The sequence below is a fragment of the Aulonocara stuartgranti genome (genome assembly GCF_965226115.1).
Source record: "Aulonocara stuartgranti genome assembly, chromosome: 17".
Classification (NCBI taxonomy): Eukaryota; Metazoa; Chordata; class Actinopteri; order Cichliformes; family Cichlidae; genus Aulonocara; species Aulonocara stuartgranti.
Genome location: NC_138953.1, coordinates 38,779,760 through 38,805,839, shown reverse-complemented (window position 1 = coordinate 38,805,839; position 26,080 = coordinate 38,779,760). Strand labels below are relative to the sequence as shown.

At 41.9% G+C, this 26,080-nt stretch overlaps 1 protein-coding gene across 7 annotated transcripts in view; it reads left to right on the top strand.

Moving 5' to 3' along the window:
* The window catches only part of pde4ba (phosphodiesterase 4B, cAMP-specific a), a 222,618-nt gene that overhangs the window by 145,348 nt on the left and 51,190 nt on the right, over window positions 1–26,080 (top strand). For 6 of the 7 annotated variants that reach the window (XM_082511427.1, XM_082511424.1, XM_082511425.1 and 3 more), the window contains 4 exons: window positions 18,963–19,157; window positions 21,419–21,455; window positions 21,728–21,798; window positions 24,281–24,333. In XM_082511427.1, coding sequence (XP_082367553.1) covers window positions 18,963–19,157; window positions 21,419–21,455; window positions 21,728–21,798; window positions 24,281–24,333 — 356 coding nt within the window. Of the gene's footprint in view, window positions 1–1,542; window positions 2,245–18,962; window positions 19,158–21,418; window positions 21,456–21,727; window positions 21,799–24,280; window positions 24,334–26,080 lie in introns of those variants that run through there. The other variant, XM_082511430.1, reaches the window with a different exon arrangement.

Sequence of the window (26,080 nt, the reverse complement as noted above, 5' to 3'; positions counted from 1 at the left end):
CTGAGAAGGTGATTGGCTGCAGACTCCCATCTCTGCAGGACCTATACACCTCCAGGACTCTGCGGCGTGCAGCCCGGATCTCAGCTGACCCTTCTCACCCTGGACACAGTCTGTTTGACCTGCTCCCCTCAGGCAGGAGGCTCCGGTCCATTCGCACCAGAACCTCTCGCCACAAGAACAGTTTCTTCCCCTCTGCTGTTGGACACATGAACAATAACCGTATGACTGTTCCCGCCACTAACACATGACCCTACGCTGTGTTCACTGCATCATTCCATGTTTGGCACTGATCACCACCTGCACTCATGTATATATCTTTCAACGTAGCACTCTTAATTCTTATTCTCATGTATATATCTCATGTATAGCTCATGCACATATCTTTCTACGTAGCACTTTTAATTCTTATCCCTACTTTTATTTTTTCATGTCTATTTAAGTGCTATTTATGACACTATGTTTGCACTGAAGCACCGCAGCAATTTCCTAATGTTGTAAACCTGCTCAACATTTGGCAATAAAACCCTTTCTGATTCTGATGTGAAATGTAAACCTGTGTTACAGAGTCTACATGAACAAATGAGCTTCTTCTGCAGTTTCAAATGAAGCTCGTGGCTTAAATCTAAGACTGATACCCCCAAAATGAAGCTAAGTCTTCACGTTTATTCCCTTTCTACAAAACACACACACACACAAAACCAGTACTCACTGCTCTTTCTGATGACTTTGCACATTTTGTACGTGCTGCTATCCATCGCAAGCCTGTCATCAGTTGTCATGAAATGAGGGCTTAGCGATCAGTATAGCGCACAGTGTCAACGGGCACTGTGGCCCCCTGCAATGATGCCAGATGCCCCCTCTTTCTCACACAGAGATGCGCTGACAGTTAAGGTGGACCAGGTTTCAAATAGTGAATCGAAGCAGAAAAGAGCTTAAATATGTTGCTTAAAGGTCTTTATAATGTAGCCGCACAAGATCTTAGCATAGCTATACCTTACTCTATGACGCCATCACTGACTCGTCCTCAAAGATGTTCTCCAGTCTTTATATTTTGCTCGTAAATGCAGAAGAGACGTCGTTAAAGGGAAGTGTAATAATCTTTTATTGCGCTGTGCGTTCAAAAATGTGCAGCCGGTTCACAAGATACCATAAAAAGGAAAGAACGCTGAACCAATAAAATCTTTAAGCCTAAAACTTTTACCCAAATATGCAAACTTATTTCATATATTTTAAAATAAGTGAAACTAAAGCTCGAACCTTTGTGTACAGAGGGTTATTTCAGAGGCTTTTCAAGAAAAATGACATAAATCACAGTTTGTTTGCATGTAGTTATTTTTGAGTAGCTGAGTGTGTGAGTCCTCGTGCTTCTGGATGTTTTCTGTAGATACAAAAAGCTGGCAAAGGTTGTGAATAATTACTCCACTCCAGTTATTCCAGTCCGCAACTTTGATGTTCCTCCTTACTCTGCTGGGCTGCACCGAAGGGAACAGAGCTCCATACACACACATGTTAAACACACAGCCGCTCAGATTCGCACACACACACACACAGCATGGGGAGGAAGTATAGTCTGTGACGAGGAGAAGAGTCCGGCAGAGAGGGGGCAGTGACAGAGTCAGACAGTGATCAGGGGCTGAAAGAGTTCAGTGATGTGACGTGCAGGCTGCTGCTTATACTGTTGTGACATGAGATCAAGTGTGGCGAGAGGGTGACTGGAGACGTGCTTGCTGCTTGTCTTGTACCTCGGAGAGAGTGGCTGATGGATAATGTGCTGAGTAACTTTTGTTTTAACAGAAGCTTTATAGGAAACAGTCGTTTCGATGTACTGTCATATATCGATATACAGGTTGGCTGGTTGTGTGTTGAAATGTGGTGAATGTGTGAGGAATGTCAGTTGTCAGTCTTTTGTAGTCGCATGCTTTTGTGACAAGGTGTGTGTGAGATTTGTTGTTGAATGCTGAGTGTCTGAGGTGTGTGTGCATGCTGCTTAGGTTTTAATAATGCTACAGTGTATGAGACATTTGTGCGCTTTGTGTGTGTGCGTGCTGAGTTTTTGAGGCTCTAACAGCAGGTTGTGCTTGTAGTTACATATGTGATAGTATGAGTCAGATAGCGTGTGCATGAGTTCATGTGTGTCGGGGAAATGTACCGGCGTTCACCCTGTGCCAGAGGAAGGGTTCATTTTGACTTCAGTGAGGAAGTCATCAGGAAGCTCCACGCTACAAACCACGGCCACACTCACAGGTTAGACGGTACACATACGGCCACACGCAATTCATGTTGTCATGCTGTGTTTTCACTCTGTCCAACTGTCAAACTAACTTTCCGATTTACTGTAACAAAGTCTCCTCTTGGGTGTTCACTCCTTCTAATCTCTGAGTGCCTCCCTTTGCTGTGTGTTTATCACTTTGCAGCACGAGCAGGCTCGCTTGCATTTTCTCATTCATTAGCCCCTCCCATGTGAGCACTCGTGTGTTTCTTATCATTACATGAATACTTAGCTTCGAAAGCGAATGCACTGTCACATGTTTGGGTGGAGAGAAAAAAAGAAATCTTTAAACACAGCTGCGTGCTGTGTTTAAAGATAGTCGAGTATTTTGCCATGCAAATCAGTCTGGAAGTGCTGCAATGAATTTGTTTATTATCCAGACTTCTTTCTGGGCTTTTTTTAAGCCACGGTGTAAATATAGTCCAGTTTTGACTATCAGGCATAATAATAAGCAGCTGAGCCCGGGGACGTAACCAAAGAATGAAAAATAAATAAAAAAATATTGTGACATTGAAGGGTCTGTGATCCTCGCAGCCTAGAGCAATGGTGGTAAATTTGACTTTGTCTGCCCGTATCAGCGTTTAGTTCCAGCCCTCATCAACAGACCTATCTATATCACCAGTCATTCATGGCAAGTGGTAAATATCTGCTACTTTAGAACAAAGTGTTAAAGGAAGGTGATTTTGTATCAATTTACTTTCTTGCAGCATATTTGTTACAAAGTTTTCATTTGATTCAAAATGTAACAAATATTTGAATATAGTACTTGCCCTACAAGTATTATATTTGTTTTATAGAACATGTCTATAAGCTTAAATTGGGTGTAATGAAGGATGGCTGCATTAGTATTTGCTCTATAAATGTAATCATTTATTACGATGTTATTACTATGTTAGGAATTTGCTTTGATGAACAGCAAAACCTTAAAGCATGTTAAGTATTCATCAGTCATGTAGGCTGTTTCAGGGAGAAACTACACCAGTGTAAAAACTAGGCTGGGTCTCGCCCCAAGAGGGCTGACGGTATTTTGGCTTAGCAGGAGACTGATCAGGCTGCCGGGTGGGACTTTTTCAGTGTTTAGAGAGCGTGCAGATAAAAGAGAAACAACTAAATACAACCAAATTAGGCCTAGATGGCCTTAATGAATTAAATAAAATATCCCGAATTACACGCGAGAAGTAATTTTCTCTTGTATGCATTAAAGAATCACAATCTGTTTATTTCTGTAGACATTTAAGCAAAAATAGAAGGGGAAATGGGAAATGTAGTGTGTAATTGTGGATGTCTGGAGACGTTGGGCATCAACCTCTCGTTGGTTGGGTGGGTTCCACCTCTGTGACTGAGGGTTTCCTGTGGAAAGTACTGGACTACAGTGAAGAAAGGAGAAGTACACAAATGGTGCACTGTACTGAATCATTAGACAGGTAGACATGTGAGCACTGGGGAGTAATTGCCTTATGACTGCTTCCTCACATTGCTCTGTGTGTTGTGAGTGTATGTGCTTTTGTTAGTAGATCGTTGGATTACATAGTTACAGGCATGCAGCTGCCCTGTGGTGGTGGGTGTGGATGAGTTAACCTATATACTGTATGTCCCAGGGACTGTGTGTAGCATAACCAGCTGGAGCAGAAGATGGGCTTAACCAAATATTTGGCCGGTGACCTGGATTTCTATGGCATAATAACAAAGAGCAAAGCTCCTTGTATCTATAACAGAATGTTTTCTTGGGTGCTGGATCCCTTTTTTAAAATTCTTTTTATTATTTTAAGCCTATACCGATACAGGCTGAAAATACATCAGACCATGGGAGTTTCAGTTTCAAGCTTTGACTGTTGTGGAACATGCTGTTTATGCAGTTACAATAAGATCTGACTTTTGAAACCACATTTAAGTTCTCAATGACAAAGCCTCATTTGTGTGACCGTGACAAGAGACAAAGATGTGTGATTGAACCATTTACCCTCATCTTCTATTTGCTGCGTGTTAAACAGCTGTAGGCATTTGAAGCCAGATTCCTTTTTTATTTTGCTGACCCATTTTTCTCTGCAGCAAAGGATTTTGAATTACAGTGTTTTGTGCTGCTTGTCCATGGGTGGAGTGCAGCTCTGTGTTGTAGAGTTTGTGGTTTCCCAGAGTTTTATTTGCAGTGCACTTCACGACTCCCAAGTCTGCCGTGGTCAAGAACTTTGATTTCTGAGTGACTTGTAAAAGCTAAAATTTAGCCGCTGCTGCAATAAAGTTTGTATGATGATGATGATGGTGACTAATGTCAGTTGAAGTAATCAAAGGGCTGATGACAATAAGGGCTGATGGCTGAGCAGATTAAGACAATGGTGTTGAGGTGTTTGCTTTGGTACGTGCCATTATTCTGATCTGTAGTTAAAGAAATTTACTCTAACTGGCTACTTAATTTGTTACAACTAGTACAGGGTTGGATCGTCTTTTGTCTTAATTCTTGCTGACATGGATTCAAGACTATATATCAAGTGGTTTCTAGAGATTTGTCAGCTGCACATCCCAAAGGTCCTCTATGGGATTGAGATCTGATGACAGGTGAGGCAGCGCAGCAAACTCACTGTCATGTTCAACAAACCATTTTAAGGTGACATGGTGCATTACAACAGCTAGAAGTAGTCATTAGAAAATGGGTACACTGTGGAGAAAGACAATTAATACACAGTTGGTACTCATAGGCCCAAAGTGTATGTGACGGCCACCAGCCTGAAACTTTGATACAAGGCAGGATGGAGCCACGCTTTCACGTTATGTACGCCAAATGTGAACCTACAGCATCCAGAAGTTGCCAGAAATCCAGACTCATCACACAGGGCAACGCTGTCCAATGTTCCGTTGTACAGTTTTGGTGAGTCCGTCCAAACTGTAGCCTCGGTTTCCTGTTCCTATTCAAAGTCATTTGAATAATTTGAAACACTTCTTGTTAAATTACTTTCACGTTAATCTACATGGGCTGAAATCTATCGTCGCACCAGTTAACAAAATTCATTTTAATCCACGATCCGCCCACACGCTGGCATAAATCCCTGTCCTAATAATGACACAGCCGAGGTCTATTTACATAAAATGCTGCAAGTCTGACTGCTCAGCGCTGTTTTTGTCACCTGCTAAAGATCAGGCTTTGTCTGCTCGGCTGGTATCGGCACACAGTCAGCCTTGTTATCGTTCTCGGTTCACCTGCTTTGTGTTATCTTGTTGCCTTTGCATACAGTCAATGTTGTTGTTAGCAGTAGAGCAGGGGTGGCCAACTCCGGGCCTCGAGAGCCCGTGTCCTACAGGTTTTAGATGTGTCTTGATCCAACACAGCTGATTAAAACGGCTAAATGACCTCCTCAACATGTCTTGAAGTTCTCCAGAGGCCTGGTAATGAACTGATCATTTGATTCAGGTGTGCTGACCCAGGGTGAGATCTAAAACCTGCAGGACACCGGCCCTCGAGGCCTGGAGTTGGCCAAGCCTGCAGTAGAGGATAGTCGTTTCTGGACTGGTTGCACTTTACTATAAACCACTTGTCCTTTGGTGCAAGAAAAATAAAACTACGGACATATCAGAAGGTTGGTGGTTTGAAATCCCTCCAGCATCCTTGGGGAACATAGTTAAGCGATTAATCCCTTGATGCATCCATCAGCATGTGAGTCTGTGTGTGATGGGTAAAAAGCACTTAAAGTGCATAGAATACAGCATTGATGTGTGTTAAACTAAATGTGGTTTATAACAAATGGATTCAGCCTCAAGCCATCCTCAGTGCAATTTGAGAAAAATTGTAATGACAAATTTAAATACCAGCTGAGGTCTAAATACTGATCAACAACGAGGAGTCTTTGTTATATGACAGAAAGCATCTGCAAGTCATAACAAAACGAAAGGAATCGTGAAAAACAAGCAGAATAAGTCATCAATTGAAGCCAAGATATTAACAAAAAATGCAAAAGAAAAATAACAAATGCATTTACACAAAACTTTCAGCACAACGTGGCTGTAGCGTGAAGTGTTTCGACTGCCCGGTAGGAGCAGAAAAACACTATATTAATACCAGATCATTTACTATTATTTCTCTTTGTCTAGATTTTTAGTACAAATATATTTCTCTTTTAGTTCAGACGTGCCATTTCTTCAGTGGTTCTCTGCTCTAAATAACATCACAATTCAATTACACCACCTTTAGCTCCTGATTCTTTATCATCACCGCCATCATCACACCTTTGGCCTGTCTCACTGACACGAAGGCCAGCATATATAGGCTGCAAAATGACTTGGAACGAGAGCGTCTGCTCCACGACTCCGTGCCTAAATGAGCATGTATAATGACTTGGTGCAAATCACGATTATGTTACTGACCTCGTTTCTAATAATAAATCCTGTTTCTAGTTGGATTCTAGTATCTAGTTTCATTGTTGCTTTTCTACTTTTTTTTTTACAGTTTTTGAAAAAAAGCCACGTGATACTTTTTAATTCTCATCGTGGTTTTATATAGATTTATTTTTCTTCCATAAAGTGGTTTCATAGCTATAATTCTGGATGTGCTTGTTTTTTGTTTGGGTGCTTTGCAGGGAGACTAGATTGTTGATGTAATAAGGAGGGCTTTGACGAAATTTGACCTAAGTTAATTAATATAAATACTTTTGCTAATGCTTGTTTTGGGTCAGTGGGAAAAAATGCAATGTGGGCTGGTGCCAGCATAGTTTTACACAGAAGTGATATTAAAAAGCTCTATTTCTAGCTCCTAAAATGTAACTGTGCATGAGGGCTACAGGACACCACATGGGAATTTCAAGCACTGTGACTCCCGTGTTCCCTCCAAGAAGTTTGCAATGCCAGCAAACATTGCTGATAATGAAGAAAACATGAATTCAGTTTTATTTATACAGCGCCAAATCACAACAACATTCACCTCAAGGCACTTTATATTGTGAGGTAGATCCTACAATAATACATACAGAGAAAAACCCAACAGTCATATGACCCCCTATGAGCAAGCACTTTGGCGACAGTGGGAAGGAAAAACTCCCTTTTAACAGGAAGAAACCTTCGACAGAACCAGGCTCAGGGAGGGGTTCTGCTGCGATACCAGTCCAACTACATAAAAAATATAGACGTGTATAAGCCTTATCAATCTGTGGCTAGACAAATGTAGTCCAGTTTAGTGTCCTCCTTAAATAAACAGATGATTTAAACAAAAAAACTATAATTCTTATAATTCACATAGTGGGGTAGAGTAGGTCTGTGCTATTGTGACACTGTTGAAGACAGTTTGGAGCTAATATAAGTCAAACAAATAGAAGGACAATTGCAGTGTTTTGCATTTTAAATTGCTCTTTGAATGTTTTGCCAAATACTGACAGAGTATCATCTGACTGCTTCTTTTACTGAAAATGAGATGTGTATACATGTATATCGTAGGTGAAGGTGGCATATCAATAAAAGTCTAAGGTGCTCGGAAAGAAAAGCATCTGGACTAATTTAGGTTTCTTGAAGACGTTTCATCCGAGAAGCTTCTTCAGTTCAAAGAGCAATTGGTGGAGAGTTCCAGATTTAAGCCCTGTGGGAGTGTCCCCCCAAGAGGGTCATGGACCCCCTGTTGATCCTCTACCTAATCACACGAGCCAAGATGTGAAAACAGGTGTACTTCACAATCAGCCAAGGTTTCAGGTGACTCCATTGTGAAACCTAGCCCTACCTTATCATGTGATTTACTGAGGTGATAGGGGGTCCATGACCTCTTGGGGACACCCCCATAGGGCTTAAAATCTGGGACTCTCCACCAGTTGCTCTTAGAACTGAAGAAGCAGATGAAACGTCTTCAAGAAACCTAAAGAAGTCCAGATGGTTTTCTTTCCAAACTCCTTAGACTACCATGACCTGGATGACTGAGATCCTTCACAGACATATCAACAAACTTTAGCTGAGTGTCGAGTTCGCTCTTTGGTGGTCATGAGATAATGACCTTGCATAGTTTGTTTTCATGATCTCCAGATTGTTAAAGGCGAACACTTTGTGCCTGAGGTGTATAAGCTTATGGGTTGGGAACTGTCTGCTTTAGCATGTCCTGGCTAGCTCGGGTAATTAACCTATTTTTAGGTTTATCTGCTCGTGTAAGGAAATTTGTCTGAGATCGCTGGAACATGAAACTTAGCTGCTATTTTTGCTTACTCTGATGGGATCATTCAATCAGCCCATCAGTTCTTCTGGGGTATTGCAAAACTCTGGCATATTACCCTGAGCCAGCTGGTTAGACAGAAAGGATTTTTTAGGATATGTTGCCTGGCCCACGCTTCTCTCCCCTCCTGTAGTCACAAACGTTTGCAAGGAGTGGAGAGATTTTTTTTTCTCCTTTTTTGGAGCTGACGACTGTTAACATTAGTAGTGCTGGTAGTTTAATAACATAATAAAAGCCTTTTTCAGTGTGACTTGAAGAAAAATTATTTGAGCCATTGCCAACGGTGTGAGAAACAAGAGGTGTTGCCATAGCATGACTGTTTTCACAGCCCAACAAACACATGGTCACCGGTTTCCCCTTACCATAACACACAGGAAGGAAGTGATCACATTAACGTATAAGAATGCTTTTTTTCTTTCTGTCACACACTCTGGCTCTCTGTTATTTGCTGCTTTTCTATTTATAACAGAAAATTTCATGTACAGATGAAAGTGAAAAAGAAATTAGACTGAAGTCTGTGATCCTTGTTTCAATACTACTTTAATTATTATGCATGAACTTTTAGTTTTGATCCAAACATTTACTGTAAATCCAAAAGTCGATGCAAACTGGGCCTTGTTCGGAATCTTTTCTCCTGAGACTAACTGTGGTTTCTTTGTGGTTTTATTATAAATAATCTCTCTGTTCTGTCTTGAGATTGACACCCAAGTAACAAGTAAGTGCTAAACAACAATGTGAAAATAAGGTGAGATCGATGAGGCATTATAATCCAAAACTTTATAGTCTGTTTCAGCTCTTTGTTCCATTCTGCAGCATTAATGTTTTAGTTCAACCTTGTTCACCTTTACAGCAGCAGCAGCAGGGTGCTCATGAAAAAAATGCTGCGCTTCACCTGCCCACCACCACGGGCATGTTGGAACATGCAAAAGTCTAACTGTGACCGACAGTGTTGCTGAAAGTGTAAATGAGAAGCTGCTGTGATAGTGAGTGTGCGACAACAACTCAACAAGTGAAACGTCTCATTACGTGCTTCTCACCTGGTAGAAAGTTTCTATCTGGCTATTCAGCAGTTTCATTACTAGTTTTGATTATTAAATCGTTGGTACAAATAGAGTATTACACTTGAAACTTTGACTCATATCAGAGGTACACACCTGAAAAACTTTGCCGAATTAGCAATACTTGGTTTGGGGAGAGCTACGAAGTACAGCTGTCTGTTCACAGCAAAGAAGTTGTGCCTGTGTGTGTCAGCCCGGTGCTTAAGCTTCCTCTTCCAGTCCAGAGACATCCATGTTGTTAACTGATGAGCCTAAACTGTCTGTAGGTGTGCATCTCTCTAGATCAGGCTTGGCCAACTCCAGGCCTCGAGGGCCGGTGTCCTGCAGGTTTAGATCTCACCCTGGGTCAGCACACCTGAATCAAATGATTAGCTCATTACTGGGCCTCTGGAGAACTTCAGGACATGTTGAGGAGGTCATTTAGCCGTTTAAATCTGCTGTGATGTATCAAGGACACATCTAAAACCTGCAGCACACCGGCCCTCGAGGCCTGGAGTTGGACACCCCTGCTCTAGATGAACCGGGCGCTTGTCATGTTCCATTAATACGTGAATTGACGTGAGCTCTAATTGAAAGCTGGACTGTTTTAGATCTTTGGCTGTGGATTGGTTTCTGTCAGTCCCCATGTGCCTTACCTCACCAGACAGGATACTGAGCAGTCCAGCTCTACCAGTAAATGCGAGTCAATCAAATAGTGAGTGTCTCTACTGTCAACCTGAAACAACACCATTGTTTCACAGCTGGGAAGTGGAGTCATTTCCTTGGAAAAAGACTTACAATTTTTGTCACAAATATTCCATTCGTCCTCACTATCTCCACTTTGTTTTGCTTCTGTTTACCACAGGGACTTGTTGTGACAACAGAATTTCAAATAAACAAGTTCCACTTAAAGCGTTGGAGGGGTTTAGCTTCTCATGCTAAATTTGGGCCAAACGCAACTAGCTTTTTACTGCATGTCCCTGGTAATCATTGATGGGGTTTACATAAAGTGGACTTTGTTTGCTTACTTTAGTGAGACTTTATTTATATTTTGTTCAAATAAATTAATGGTTTGATTTCCCAGGATAGTCCTGAATCCAGTGGTAATGTTTTTTTATTTCTTTTTTGACTAAATGAAATGGCTCATTTGAGATATTATTCATATTGAGAGTTATGCATATTATTTGACTGAGTTGCGATGTGTTAGGATCAGCTCCAAGATAATCTGCTTTTGAATTTGAAGTTATTTGTTGTTTGTCTTCACTCTGTTTGATTGGAAAATTGCAGTCATTATTGCGACCATGTTTTATTTGGACATTTTTTTGTGTCTGGCTGCAGGAAGATTAGCATCAGAGGCCAAGGACGATCCAACAAAATGAAGCCACGATTAAATAAACATTGAGGAAATTTCTCTGCTTCTGTTATTATGTCAGCTTAGTCCATCACTCTGCTCATCACCCAGACAGATGCAGCTACATTATGGGAAAGGAATGTCGTCTTTATAGTAAATTACTTGGGGGTCAGAAGGGCCATTTCCTGATTGTGGTATAAAAGAAATACACCCTGAAACTTGAATGACTTACCCAGTATCTTAAACATCACAATTACTGGGAAAACCTATTTCTAGGGAACTGCTATTAGTCTGTGCCACCACCACAGTTCCCTGAAAGTTTACAGATAACATATCTAACCCTATCATACCCTAACCCACAGTTGTGCGTCATGGAACCTGGCGACACTTTGATTCATTTAGTTTCTGTTCACACATTGTCAGATTCAAAGACATGCTACTTTGCCTCTTTACCTTGAAAGATCATTATTAAAATGACAGGACTGTGGCTGTCCTTGCTCTCATCATGCCTAACCCACAGGCCTGCCTGTGGTTGATAGAGTAAGGACTGAAACGTGCTAATGTCGACCTTTCTCTATACATAAACTTCAAAGACAAACATGGGTGAATGATATGAGAGTGGATTCCCAGACCAGTTCACTAATCCACTAAATCACCAGGATGCCCCATTCAGTAGGAAATCGTCTTTGTTCCCAAGGTCTCCCTTTGTATTGTTTTTGAGGATAAATGATTGGATATCCCTTCTTTGTCCTGTTAACAAGACCGGTGGAAAACACAGCCATAAGAAAAATGGGGTTATTTTTCTTCACTAATTACTTGAGACAACAATCACAGAGAAGTTACAGACAGACCCCCAGAAAATAGTGGAAAATCTTGAACCATTCACCACAACATTGAGTTGATTGGTGGCTCTGTTGTGCTGGATCAAGGGCATTTTGTTGGCATGGGTCTACTTCCTCTAGATCAGTGGTTCTTAACCTTGTTGGAGGTACCGAGCCCCACCAGTTTCATATGTGCTTTCACTGAACCCCTCTTTAGTGAAAAATAAAATATGATTTTTTCCAATTGAAGACATAGATATGTTTTTAACTGGTGCACAAAATGAGCCATGCATGTCACGGTGGAGGCTCTGCCGAACCCCTGAGACCGACTCACCGAACCCCTAAGGGTTCGATTGAACCCAGGTTAAGAACCACTGCTCTAGATGAAAGATCACTGAAGTTCAGTTTGAGAAATACAGGGAGCAAAAGGAGAGTTGGGATTTGGATCTGCCATTAACTATAATTCTGATTAGTTTGTAATAATAGGTCATTTAATATATCATCTAGGTTTAAAATGTTTGATATATGAGATTTCAAACTGCTACACAGCAGCAAAACAGCTATGTGCTATGTACAGGTAGTGGGGCTATCCTTAGCATTAGCTGAAATTGAAGTTGCGCTATATCCTACTGTGTACTGCTGCTACATGTGCAGCAGTTAATTTCGTGTCAAGCTGTTGGCAGCCACCACATGAAAAAACAGATTAAACATGACCTTTGCACAAAGAGAACAAACTTTCACTTTATTTTTAAACATGCTAGTTAGCCTGCTAGCTAGTTAGCCTGCTAGCTTGACCACTTGATAGCTTGAAGTAGTTGACTTTCTAGACTGAAGAAATAAATAACAAGTTCTCACTAAGCTAACATTACCTACATAACTCCATAAACATAATAGCAAAGGTGGAAAACCTTTTCCTTCCACTATCACCTCACTTGACATATACTTCACATTCACCAAGGATAACTTCACTCCACTACTTATCTTGTGTATTCAGTGGCTGCTTTCTTTGTTTTATCCTCCCTGTGTAGATAACACTAAGGAAACAGGCTTTCAACATTTCCATTCTGCAAGTGGAGTTGCACAAAGAGTGTAAAGAGATACACGTTAAGCTATTAGCCGGAGCTTCGAAAGGTTCAATTCAATTCAATTCAATTCAATTCAATTCAATTCAATTCAATTCAATTCAATTCAATTTTATTTATATAGCGCCAAATCACAACAAAAGTCGCCTCAAGGCGCTTCATAGATACAGAGAAAAACCCAACAATCATATGACCCCCTATGAGCAAGCACTTTGGCGACAGTGGGAAGGAAAAACTCCCTTTTAACAGGAAGAAACCTCCGGCAGAACCAGGCTCAGGGAGGGGCGGCCATCTGCTGCGACCGGTTGGGGTGAGAGAAGGAAGACAGGATAAAGACATGCTGTGGAAGAGAGACAGAGGTTAATAACAGATATGATTCAATGCAGAGAGGTCTATTAATACATAGTGAGTGAGAAAGGTGACTGGAAAGGAAAAACTCAATGCATCATGGGAATCCCCCGGCAGCCTACATCTATTGCAGCATAACAAAGGGAGGATTCAGGGTCACCTGGTCCAGCCCTAACTATATGCTTTAGAAAAAAGGAAAGTTTTAAGCCTAATCTTAAAAGTAGAGATAGTGTCTGTTTCCCGAATCCTCCATGTAGTAACTTTAACTTGGAATATATTTAACTTGGAGGAACTTATAAGTTCACTCTTAAGTTTTTCCAAGTTAAATATATTTGGCATTCCCTATATGGTCGTGTGGGTTGAAATAAGTGCTACCTAGGGACAAGAAAGCTATAAACACTCAGATAGCCACAAGAGAGTCATTAGTTTTTGATAATATGCAGTTTTTATGAGAAAATAAGGCTGAATGTTGGCATATGAAGGTCAGTTCAGGTTTGAATTGCTTTGTAGTCCGAATTAACTGACAGATTGGTTGCTGAAAATCTTATCTTTGTTTTCTTAGAAGAGATAATGATACAATAGTTTTAAAGTGTTTTTGTCGATATGTTATTGACTCCATTTACATATAGAGTATTTAAACATACTTCACTGAAGAGGTATGTGCCACCCTGCATGGACCTCTTGCTACTCCTTTGAAGCTGGGCAACATGTTGGCGTCACTGGACAAAATCCACAATAACCTTTCAGCACATTTTTAATCAAATAACCCGGGAGAGATCTACACTCCTGCACCTTCAGGCTTTAGAAATAAAGTTTTTGGGGATTCAGCTTGAGCCAATCACAGGTGTTTGACAGAGAAAGGCTTTCAGTTCGGGATGTACTGCAATCCACAGTGTTGGAAAGAGCTTTCATCCTGGAAAGTGGCCATAGACATTGGAAGCACCACTGCACTTTGGCCAGTTTGGGGGGTTAAATAGAAAGAAAAGAGCTGCAGGACGTGGTTTTTGTAAATTTAAATCACATTCTGGTGATTTTTCTTAACTGACTATTTTCCCTCTTATAGGTCTGTGAAGGTTCTCAGTCATCCAGCTCATCGTAGTCTAAGGAGCTTGGAAAGAAAAGCGTCTGCACTTCTTTATCAAAATTCTAATTCAAATTTTATTTGTCACGTACACAGTCATACACAGTACGATATGTAGTGAAATGCTTGGACAACTGCTCGTGACCTAAAGAAAACAAAAAAGGAAAAGGCTATGAATAAGATAGGAAATAAATATGAAAAATTAAAAAGGGTAAATTTAACTAGGAAGGAATAAAATATAAATTAAGGTTAAAAATGAAATAACTGTACAACACAAATTAGAATGAAGGGTAAATTTAACTGGGAGAATAAGATAAAATATATAAATTAAAGTTGAAAATAAAATAACTGTACAACAAAATACACAATATAGAACTATATAAGAATGTATGAAGAAATATAAATAAATATATACACAATAACAGCAGCATATACACAATAACAGCAGCGTGATTTAAGTAATGAAGTGAAAACAATGTCCAGAATGTCCAGTGTGTGTGTAAGAACTGTATGTGTGGGTCAGTACTGTGTGGTGGTGTGATTGAGAGACCGTATCGCCTGCGGGAAGAAGCTCCTCCTCAGTCTCTCTGTGTTGGTCTTCAGGGAGCGGAATCGCTTTCCTGACCTCAGCAGAGAGAACAGTCTGTTGTTGGGATGGCTGAGGTCCTTCACGATCTTCCTGGCCTTGGTCCAGCACCGCCTGCTGTAGACTGAGTGCAGGTCAGGGAGCTCGGAGCGGATGGTGCGCTCAGCTGACCGCACAACCCTCTGTAGAGCTCGTCTGTCCTGCATGGTGCTGTTCCCGAACCAGGTTAAGATGTTTCCCGTCAGGATGCTCTCTATGGTGCACGAGTAAAAGTTCCTGAGCACCTTGGAGGGCAGTTGGAAGTCTCTCAAGCGTCTGAGGTGGTAGAGACGCTGTCGGGCCTTTTTCACCACGGTGTTGATGTGACAGGACCATGACAGGTCCTGCGTGATGTGAACTCCGAGGTATTTGAAGCTGTCCACTCTCTCCACTGGGCACTCGTTGATGACGGGGGTCTGGTAGTTCCTCTCCTGCTTAGTGCTGAAGTCCACTATCAGCTCCTTTGTCTTACTGACGTTTAGAAGGAGGTTGTTCCTCTGGCACCAGTTCTCCAGATTCCTAATCTCCTTCAGGTAGGCCGTCTCGTTGTTATCAGAGATCAGGCCCACCACGACGGTGTCGTCAGCAAACTTGATGATGGTGGTGGAGCTGGTAGTGGCCACACAGTCATATGTGTACAAAGAGTACAGCAGGGGGCTCAGAACACACCCCTGGGGGGCTCCAGTGCTGAGAGTGGTGGAGGCTGAGACATGTCCGCCCATCCTTACTGCCTGTGGTCTGCCAGTTAGGAAGTTGGAGATCCACTGACACATAGATGAGCTGAGTCCCAGATGCTCCAGCTTGGTGGTGAGTGTGGAGGGAATTATGGTGTTAAATGCAGAGCTGTAGTCTATGAAGAGCATTTTAACATAATTCCCCCTTCTAGTGTCCAAGTGAGTGAGTGATGTGTGGAGGAGATGAGAGATGGCATCGTCTGTGGAACGATTTGGACGGTAAGTGAACTGTAGTGGGTCCAGTGTGTCTGGTAGTGAAGAAATGATGAAGTCTCTGACCAGGCGTTCAAAGCACTTCATCACTACTGAGGTGAGGGCTACAGGGCGATAGTCATTGAGAGAAGCAGGGTGGGGTTTCTTCGGGACAGGAACAATGATGGACTCTTTGAAGCATGTGGGGATCACCGACTGAGATAAAGAGATGTTGAATATCTCAGTGAACACAGGAGCTAGCTGGTATGCGCAGTCTCTTAGGATACGACCTGGGATGCCGTCTGGTCCTGCTGCTTTCCTGGTGTTCACTCTCTTGAAGGCTCTCCTTACTTCATGCTCGGAGATGACGAGCACGTTTCCGGTGCTGGCAGTATCTTCCTGTCTGCAGCCGTTAGCGCCGCTAACACTAGCATTGTTGGAGACCTTAGCTGCAGCCTCGAAGCGAGCATAGAAAGTGTTCAGCTCGTCTGCCAGAGTCACGGCCGCGTTCGTCATACCGGTTGTTGGTGCTTTATAGTCCGTTATTGTCCTTAGTCCCCGCCACAGGCTCCTAGAGTCACTCTGTTGGAGTTGTGACTCTAGTTTCCTCCCGTAGCGCTGCTTCGCCTCTTTCACCGCCCTCCGCACGTTATATGACGCGGCTTTGTACGGGTCCATGTCCCCCGTCATGAGTCCCGTGTTGTAGGCAGCGGTGCGGGATCTCAGAGCGTCGCGGATGGTTTTATCCACCCACGGCTTCTGGTTGGGAAACGTTGTGATAGTCTTTGTCTCCACGGTAACACTTGAAGACGTTTCACCTCTCATCCTAGACCTGAAGAAGCTTCTCGGATGACAAAGACACTTTTCCTTCCAAGCTCCTTAGACTTTCCTGGTATGACTTTTCCACAGGTCTAAGCATACTATGCTGTCTATACACTTTAAATTGCTTTTAGGACATCCAATCGTGTGGTATTGCTAACAAAAGACAAAGGCTGTCATGACTGTGTGTTGACTGTTTGTGTTTTCCTGTTGTGTAACGGTACCACCACAACACCTTCTTCCATGACTCACATTAGCATAACATCCCTCTGATGGGATATGACTCAACGTGAGGTTTAAGTGTTCTCAAATTGAGTCCACGTTTTCCACTCTAGAGGTTTTGTGCCTCCACTCCAACTTTTGCTTTCGTTACATTTACCTGACAGCATGTGTTAACAGACAGATTTAGATGTTGTTGCCTACAACAAATGAGCTTATTAAATATTATGAGATAAATCCCGAACATCCACACCAAATGGGTGTGGATGCAGGTGCATGTCGCCATAAATAAGAAAACAGCTCACACCACAGAGTTACGTACTTTTTGGTGTTACTTGTGTATTTTTGTACCATTTCCCTTTCACCTCTCACATTATGCCACTATCTTCCCAGTACCAGTGGAATTATGGGATTTTATGTAAACTATTATTGCTCCTGTATCTCCGTAGCAGCTTGTTTTACACTCTGTCGTAGCTTTGAATGCCTTGAATTGAGCAGATGTGTTAAAGCTGTTTAATTTCCCCACATATGTGCTTTTAATCAGTCACATCCTTCTAATTATCATGAAATTGTCATTATTTTAATCTTACAGTCATTTTAAAATGAGTTTTTCTTTTTTCAATAACTTTAACATAAACACAGCTTACATTGATATGTAATTCTACATTTTGGCCTGCTGGCTGGCAGTAAGGATGCTATTGCACCCTCACAGCAGCTGCGTCTCTGCATGTCTGTGACTCCTTGAACCGCCCATGACATGAAGTCGACGGTCCATCGATGGGAGGAGCCGAGAAGCAGAAAGTGTATGCTGCGGCTTGTTTGTGTTTGCCCGTGATTGTGATGCAGTTAAACGGAGCTCGTGCTCGTTGAGGTTTTTATTGTCTCATTTACTTCCTGTTTTTCTTAATACTCTTATATGAGCTTGAAAAACTGCAACCATATAAACTTCCTCACGCTGCACCAAATTGCCGCTGCTTTTTATTTTCATCGCAGAGCTTTTTGCTCACGTCACATGTGTTCTCATTTTGGGTCTGGACCCAGATGGCCATTATTTGCCTTTTTGCATCTGACTTTCCCTGGGGATAGGAAGAGAAGGAAAGAAAGGGGGGAGAAAAACCCAGAACGCCTCCTCATTCATTCCCAAATGCTTTACAGATAGTCACAGGAGTATAAAGCCTGTTTCGGTGCCTTTTGTTCACTTAGTCACTTACCACTTTGACCTTTTCTTATGATAAAAAGAAGAGTGGCCGCTTTGGAGAAGAGATACAGGGGAAAAATCACAATATAGGAAATCCAATAAACTAATTTTAGTTAATATTATTCTTTATGGCTTGTTTGTTTGTAGCGCAACCGTCGGCACACTTCCTGCAGGTGTGTGTTTACTATAAAGACGGAAAAGAAAAGAAGCTGACAAGCGTAAAGTACAGAGAAAAATACAAGAAAGTAAATGTCACATGCAGATTGTTTCTTTGGAAAAATGTCTGGGAGGATAAACCACAGCCAAAAAACCCAAAAAAAACCCTACAGTCTCTAGAGTCTCAAGGTCCTCCTTCTCAGTGGGTGTCGTAAGGAGGTCAACCTCCCCTTCCTCCATTCCTCCACGTTCTTCTTTCCATGAATTTAGCAGCATCATTCTCACTAACTGTCATCAGTGAAGGAACACAGTGCGCCCCGGTGTGTGTCACTCTGCCCTTTCTTGTCCGGTTTATTCATGATTTATTTTGTGTGTGTGTGTAAGCGTGTATTCATATCTTTGTGGGGACCAACGGCCCTTATGGGGACCAAAATCCCCACAAGTTTGAACGGTGGGAACAGGGGTTACAATTAGGTTAAGGTTAGGAATTCATTTTTCATGGTTAGGTTTAGGGTGACGAGCTAGGGAAAGCATTATGTCAATTAGATGTCCCCACAAGATATGAATATACGTGTGTGTGGGAGCGCGATCTGTTCATAGGATGTTGACATGTGGAAGAATTCATCTTGCCCTTTTTTCACGCTCCACCATTAAAATTAGGTCAAGGTCAGGCTGCCTGATAGTGAAAACAAAAGGGAATCAAAGAGAGACGCGATGAAATTAGAGGAAAGCCAGAAGCAAAAGATGCTGGTGGAGTCTTTTGTTGCTTTGACCCTTAAAGCTAGCCCCCATATTCTCAGCAATGAAACAGTGAAACAGCGAAGAATTCGCTTTTTAACTGTGCGTTTATGTTTTCAGCTTCGATGTGGAGAATGGACCCTCTTCTAGCTGCAGCCCCTTGGACCCTCAGGCCTCCCCTGGCTCCGGTCTGGTCCTCCACACCAACTTCCCAGGTCACAACCAGCGCCGAGAGTCCTTCCTCTATCGCTCAGACAGCGACTATGAACTGTCCCCCAAGTCCATGTCACGAAACTCCTCCATCGCCTCTGAACTGTGAGTAGAAATAAATTGCAATTAGTTTGAAATTAGTTCAGTAAGTATGTTTTTTAGGGTCAGGTGTTGAGGTGCTCTCACCTCAAGTGAACTTGATTCTGCAGCTTTTTAACGGTGCAAAATGCCACAGGTTGTTAGACGCAGTCAGTCCTGGTTTGTGTTCATGCATTCCAGGTTTTGCATATTTGGCCTCCACCACAAACACTACTGCTCTCTTCTCGAAAATTATTCTCACTGTGCTGACTGCTTTGCATGTCATAGATCGGAGGAGTCAATTCAGCACAATCATCACTTTACATGTGAGGAAATGTTTTTCGTAATCTGCACTTCCAGTAAATGAAGATGTTTCACTATGCTTGACCTTAGTACATTAAAAGTATTATTTAACTAATACGCGCAGTATGTTGTCATACTGTGCACGTAGCTCAGTGGACATCAACTGACTGACTGAATACACTCCATAGTTACTTAATTAGGTACACTTTGCTATTACCAGGTTCTGTTACTCAGATTCAACAAGGTGCTGCAAACATTCCTCTGAGATTTTGGTCCATATGGACATGATAGCTTCACACACCTACTGCAGATCTGTCAGCTGCACATCCATGATGCGACTCTACCGCTCCAGCATGTCCCAGAGGCGCTCTGTTGGATTGAAGTCTGGTGACTGTGAAGGCCATTTATGTGTCGTGATCAAGTAATCAGATAATTTGAGATGATCTGACCTATGATGGATGGTAAAGGGATGAACTTGGTCAGGAACAATACTCAAGTAGGATGTGGTGTTTAAATGATGCTCTATGCACCACACCCTTTCATCAGCAGCAGGAGAAAGGACAGATTCTCACCCTGCCACCTAAATGTGGCAGCAGAAATCAAGACTCATCAGATCAGGCACCATCCCATCGTCTGTTATCAGATTTTGGTGAGTTTGTTCAACCTGTTCTTAGCTGACAGGAGCGGCACCTGCTGTGGTCTTCTGCTTCTCATCTCCTTCAGCGTTCAGAGATGCTCTTCCTCATATTTTGGTTGCAGCGATTGGTTATTTGAGTTGCTGTTACCATCCTGTCTCTTCGACGCAGTCTATCCATTCTCCTCTGACCTCTGGCATCGACGGGGCATTTTTGCCCAGAGAACTGCCGCTCGCTGGATTTTTTCTATTTATTCCAGAACATTCTCTGTAAACCCAAGAGATGTTTGTGTGGGAAAATTCCCAGCACATCAACAGCTTCTGAAATATTCAGACCAGCCAGTCTGGCACCAACATGATAGACAGGCTGGCTGGGTATTTTATGTTAATGAGCAGTTGAACAGGTGGCCACTGAGTGTTCACCGTAAGTAGTGACGATCACAATGAAATTACTGCAAGAATATTGACAACATTTCCTGAAAATAGTGTATTGTTAGTCTTGGCTTCATCAAGCCAAAGTGTTTTTTCTGGAAACATCTCTCTTAGATGTTCTCTTCCTGGTCTTGAATGTTATCTGTAGTTGGCACCTTCACTGTTTCTGTCCATGAAGGAGTCTCTCATCTGTAAACTTTCACCACTTCCTTGGGAGCGACTTCTTGACTTGGCTAGTTGTTGTGACATTGAACCTTTTAACTAAGGAAAGAATCCCTCATCCTCCTGGCCTACAGAGGAATATTTTGAGCTGCCTTCCTTATAAGAACAGACCAAATTGTTCATTTGGTCAGTCCTGGAATCTCTTTTCCTACAATGGGTTTATTCAGTTTTTTCGGCCTAACGATGGGCTCCTTCACTGCACTGATTTCATATTTTACCTCGTATCAAGGGTTTCAGTGAACAGCTGCCAAAAACAAATTCTAGAAACTTTTGTCCAGTTACTTCTGAGTCTGTAATTCCTAAGCAGTTCGTGCCATCTATTTGTTCACCTTCTTGTATTAAAGCTGAAAGGCTGCTGAAAGGTTTAACATTACAAAGGTTGTGCCTTTATCCAAAAAACATATGGACCTAACGATATAAGGATCTCCTCACTGACCACATTATCACAATATTTTTGGACCCACAGAAGAGTCACTTTCTGTCCCCACCTCAGCTAACAAAAATAGGTTAATCTCAATATCGAGGCCTCCTTGACCCAGGTACGCGTTCTCCCACGATACTTTCCTTCCCATTTATTAGGTTGTTGCACAAAGCTGCTTGGGTCATTTCTTTTTGCTCTTTTTCTTAACAGTTCTCTCATTTTCTTGATATATTTTGTATCCAAGCATTTTGCTGACGATGGTTTGTTTCTTTTTAGACATGGTGATGACCTGATCGTAACACCTTTTGCTCAGGTAAATATCCCGTTATCTAGTTGTATGTACACATTTATGTTTTTATCTTCAAACTAAGCCTATTTTAAGTAAATCTTTCAATAAATACCACGGTTATCAGCATACATGTAAGTAGTTGCAAAACTGAAATCTAAAATGCAGGCTTGAAATGTGCATGCGGTGCAAAAAGGGCTCAGTTTGAACAGGACTAGCAACATTTGTCCTAATGTTTAAATTGAAGTAAATAAGTAAAAGTGCGAAGAATGCTACTGATTCGCTCTCTGCTTGTTCAGGTTCTTGCAAGCCTTCGAAGTGTAAGGAATAACTTCACTGTACTGACCAATGTCCAGTGTGCCTCCAACAAGTAAGTACCTCTAGTGGCTTCTAGCATATTTTAAATAATGAGCTGGCATAATTCATGCATACACATCAATCAAGCTGAAATCTACATAACTTACCACATATTTTGTGGTAAGTGTAAATGCTTTTTTCCCAGAATAATATTAGATTTTAGAAAGTAATCAGAATAACGCTTGCCGTCTGCAGTTCCACCAGTTTGTCACAAGGGGGAGGCATTGTCTTGCAGTGGGACTGAAGTGGGATGCTTGACATCAGTGCAGCAGAACAGTTAAACCAGTCCAGTGAAGACCCTACATACTTCAGACAGACAAAAATGAGTACAAGCTAGATTTGAAAAGTTAACTCAACACGATGCTACAGCCGAAGGAATCTTTAATTCTTCTCCTCTCTGGTTTCCAGAGCAATAGGAATAGTTCTCTGCTGTGCACGGCACGGTTCAAATGCTCTATAAGGAATTCCTCTGTTGTCATGAAGCACATGAAGCACAAACAGAAAAACACTCCTGCAGCTACACACGCATGAAGTGACTCATTGGCATTCACCGTGCACCACTTCAGAGGCCGCTGCAGCATATATGCGTTTGGCATACGATAACGCAGGAGACTAGTTACAATCTCTCTTCAGATGCCAAAAAGAAGAAGAAAATGTGTCGTTATTTAGTTTTTCAATTTTTTCATGTCTCTCTCTTTCAAAAGGCTAGCTTTTTTTTTTTTTCAACAATATACGTGTCGTTTATAGTTATAGTTAAGTAAGAGTGCTCCGTTTTTCAACAGTGTTGCTTTAAGCTGCAGCAGCACACTGAGCATCATCTCTCCCAGTGGAGTGCGACTGCAGATTTAGATGTACTAGAAATATGTATGTAGGCCACCTTTCTTTCTGTTCGTCACTGTGAAGGTTTAAGTATGAATATGTGTTTCTAAAGACACTAAAAGCTCTCTGCTCTGCCTCAGGCTGAATTAACGCTCAGTTTTCTGTATTGACTACCTGAAGCCCGTCTGACCTACATTTAGCTCTGATAGCTCCACACAGACAAGAGCAAAGACTGAGAAGCACACACGGCGCACAAACGTGGATCGTTCACGTATACTGAATTAAACACACACATAAGCTGGAGCTCGCCATTCCAGCAAACATGCACAGTTTTCACTTAACCCGATTTCTTATTTGGGTTATTTTTATACTAATCAAGCTCAGTTAAACTTTTAAAAAAATAGGGACGGTGGGTTCATTGTACAGCATAAAACAAAACAAAAAAAGTGTAAAATATTTAGCTGAATAGAGAATAATGAGCAGAAAAGCCAAAATGCAACATCCCCATATGAGGACACGGGGCCTCAGGAGGTTAAGATTAATGTCTTTAACGTGTTTCAGCCCACCGGCCACTGCCAAAATACCAACATTTAGTCTGTTTATACTGACTTTTTCATACACATTCACACAGTTGAGCAAAGAGCAAGAAGGAAACAGTAATGTCCCCATATGAGGACACGGGCTCTCAGGAGGTTAAAACTGATGTGTTTAGCAACATGTTGCAGAACACTGACCAGCTCCACCTAAAAGTATTCAGTCTATTTATACACTGCAACCCCTGCCTTGACTGTTCGAAACTTTTCACACAGTTCAACCAGGAAATGCAACATGTAAACACGCAACTAAATGCTTAAAAAACGTACACTTTTTCAGTTTGCTGCTCTAGAGCATTCAGGTGTGTGTTTCCCAGGTGTGGACGCACATGCAGCAACTTCAGCCCAAAGTCAGACTGTGCAATGTTCAGAGGAATTGCAGAAAACCCAAGAGCTAGCCACAGTTAGCATTTTAAATGTTTTAAGTTCACAAAAGTATAATTAGAAACAAATGTATGGCAACACAGCTTAAGTTTGCAAAGCTGCATCTGAGCAAACTGCACGACTTCTGGACAGACGAAACCAAAGTGAAGATGTTCAGCTGTCGTGCACAGCACCACTGTGGAGAAAACCAAACACAGCATATTAGCATCATACCTACTGTCAAGCAGGTCTGTGGAGGGCTCTCTCAAGCATAGCAGCGATGGTCCAAGTCCAGACCTCGACCTGTTTGAAATGCTGTAGCAGGACCTTAACAGGCTGTGCATAAACCAACCCCACAAACATCAATGAGTTAAAGCAGCGTTGTAAAGAAGAGTAGGCCAAAATTCCCACACAATGTGTGAGACAGTCATACAGAAAACAGTTACTTTAAGTTATCGCAGCTAAAGGTGGGGTACAGCTGATGAATCATGGGGTACTTCGTTTTTCCACAGGACTGCCCGGAGTCCACGCAACGTCCACATATCTATATATTATTGCCAGAACCTCTAAAATCTGTTTATTTTGTTTGTTTGTTTTGTGTTTGGTTTTTAAATTTTCAAGTAAGATTTGCTAGTGTTTCTATATAAATATATATCTGTGGTAGTCTTTGTTTTATAGCATCTTTCTTTCCCCCTTTCTGTGTTGTTTTCGTCCTTCCAGGCGCTCTCCTGCAGCAACAACTCAGCCTCCAGTCACCAGAGTTTGTCTCCCGGGTAAGCAGCTCAGAGAAATGTCCCCCTACATGTTTGACCTGTGCCAAGCTACCAGATACAAAGTTATCTTGTTTTATATCTGGTGCACACATTCAACCTCTCTATTCTCCTTGTTTTCATCATCATCTCCTCCTCCCTCCCTTCCTCGCTCTATCTCCTGTCTTCTCCTTGTCCCGTGAATTCGCCTACGTGACCACTTACATTTTCTTTTTTCTTTCTTTTTTCCCCCCCACCATCTGTCTCCATCTCCAGCGTTGTAACCCGGACTATTTTGTCATCAAGCTCATTAACTTTGTTCTATTGCAATTAGACTGGCGGTTGAGACTCACACTTGCACACACAGTTTTTCCTATTAAACCAGCTCGCTTTAAAGAAAACAGCAGACCTCCCTTTTCATCTTTCATTGCACTTGATTTTAAGCAGCCGTGTGACTTTCTGTACTGTACTCGTACATGTCCAGGCCAGTAAGAGGCAGTGTGTGAGTACATGTACGGGCGAAGATAACTTTATTTGTGTCTTTGGAAAGTGAAAAGTCCTTTCAGTCCTCTGTGTAGTGCTAAGATTTGTTCTTGTGCACTTGCTCAGCCGAGGTCATTCGTTTCACAGAGGCGCGAGCAGTAATTACGGTTAAAAGTGTACACATTGGACATGTGCGCAGGTCTCCTTCAAGTGTCGTTATAAAGCCGTCATGTCACGGCAACCAGCTAAACCAGACAGGAGCTCCACGAGATTAAAAGGAAATGCAGTCTTTGCACACAGTTATATGTCACGTTTGCCATAGGCGATAACTGAATGTGCACTAAAAATGATGTTTTCCCCAAAATATTCATTTTAAGATGCATCAACATTTGTCTTTCATTCTTTTATTAAAAGAGTGAACTATGAGACCTCGCATCTGTAGGCAGATGTTCCCACACTGTCTGCAAAGGGTATTAAAAACAGTCCCAGACAATGTGTTGTTGTATAAAGAGAGACCGAGATGAGCAACAGTGAAACTGAGAATGGCGAGGCAGTTAACCATCAAATAACCAAGATGTTTGACATGAAACCCATTCAGGCCAGATAAGGTATCACGGTTAACCCAGTGAAAATGAAGCCTCGCACAGTTTCTTTAGTCTCCTTTGTTTGGGGCAGCTTCCATATTGAGCTCTTCAGGAGGATCAGACAGCTTCTAATCTTCTTTCATTTTTGAGTCCAAATAAGTCATAATTCAGAACATTGTTGTTGAATTAGTCCTTACTGGTCTGTTTGTGTTATTGCTCAAATACATGACTTCATGTCGTTGAAAGGGAAGTAACGCATTATGCTGTTTATACAATGTCTGTGTGTGTGTGTGTGTGTGTGTGTGCGCGCTGCTGTGTGCACAGTTAACTCAGCGACATGTGTTAGTGAGCGTTTCGTGCAATTGTATCCAAACTCTGTACAATGTTGCAGTGGATGCGGATTGATAAGATGCTCACTTTATATCATATAATCATCAAGTATTGTGAGTAATGTTGGCGTGTGTGTGTGTGTGTGTGTGTGTGTGTGTGTGTGTGTGTGTGTGTGTGTGTGTGTGTGTTCCTGTGGCTCTGATTGACGTCAGCAAGCCTGTATGTGGCTTCTGTTGACTTCCTGTCAAAGCAGATGGACTGAGTTTTCACTTCCTTCTTCAGAACCGCAGTTCATCAGGTGCTCTAAGTTAGTGTGTGTGTGTGTGTGTGTGTGTGTGTCATAACCAAGCTGCATAACGTGCATTGTGACCTTT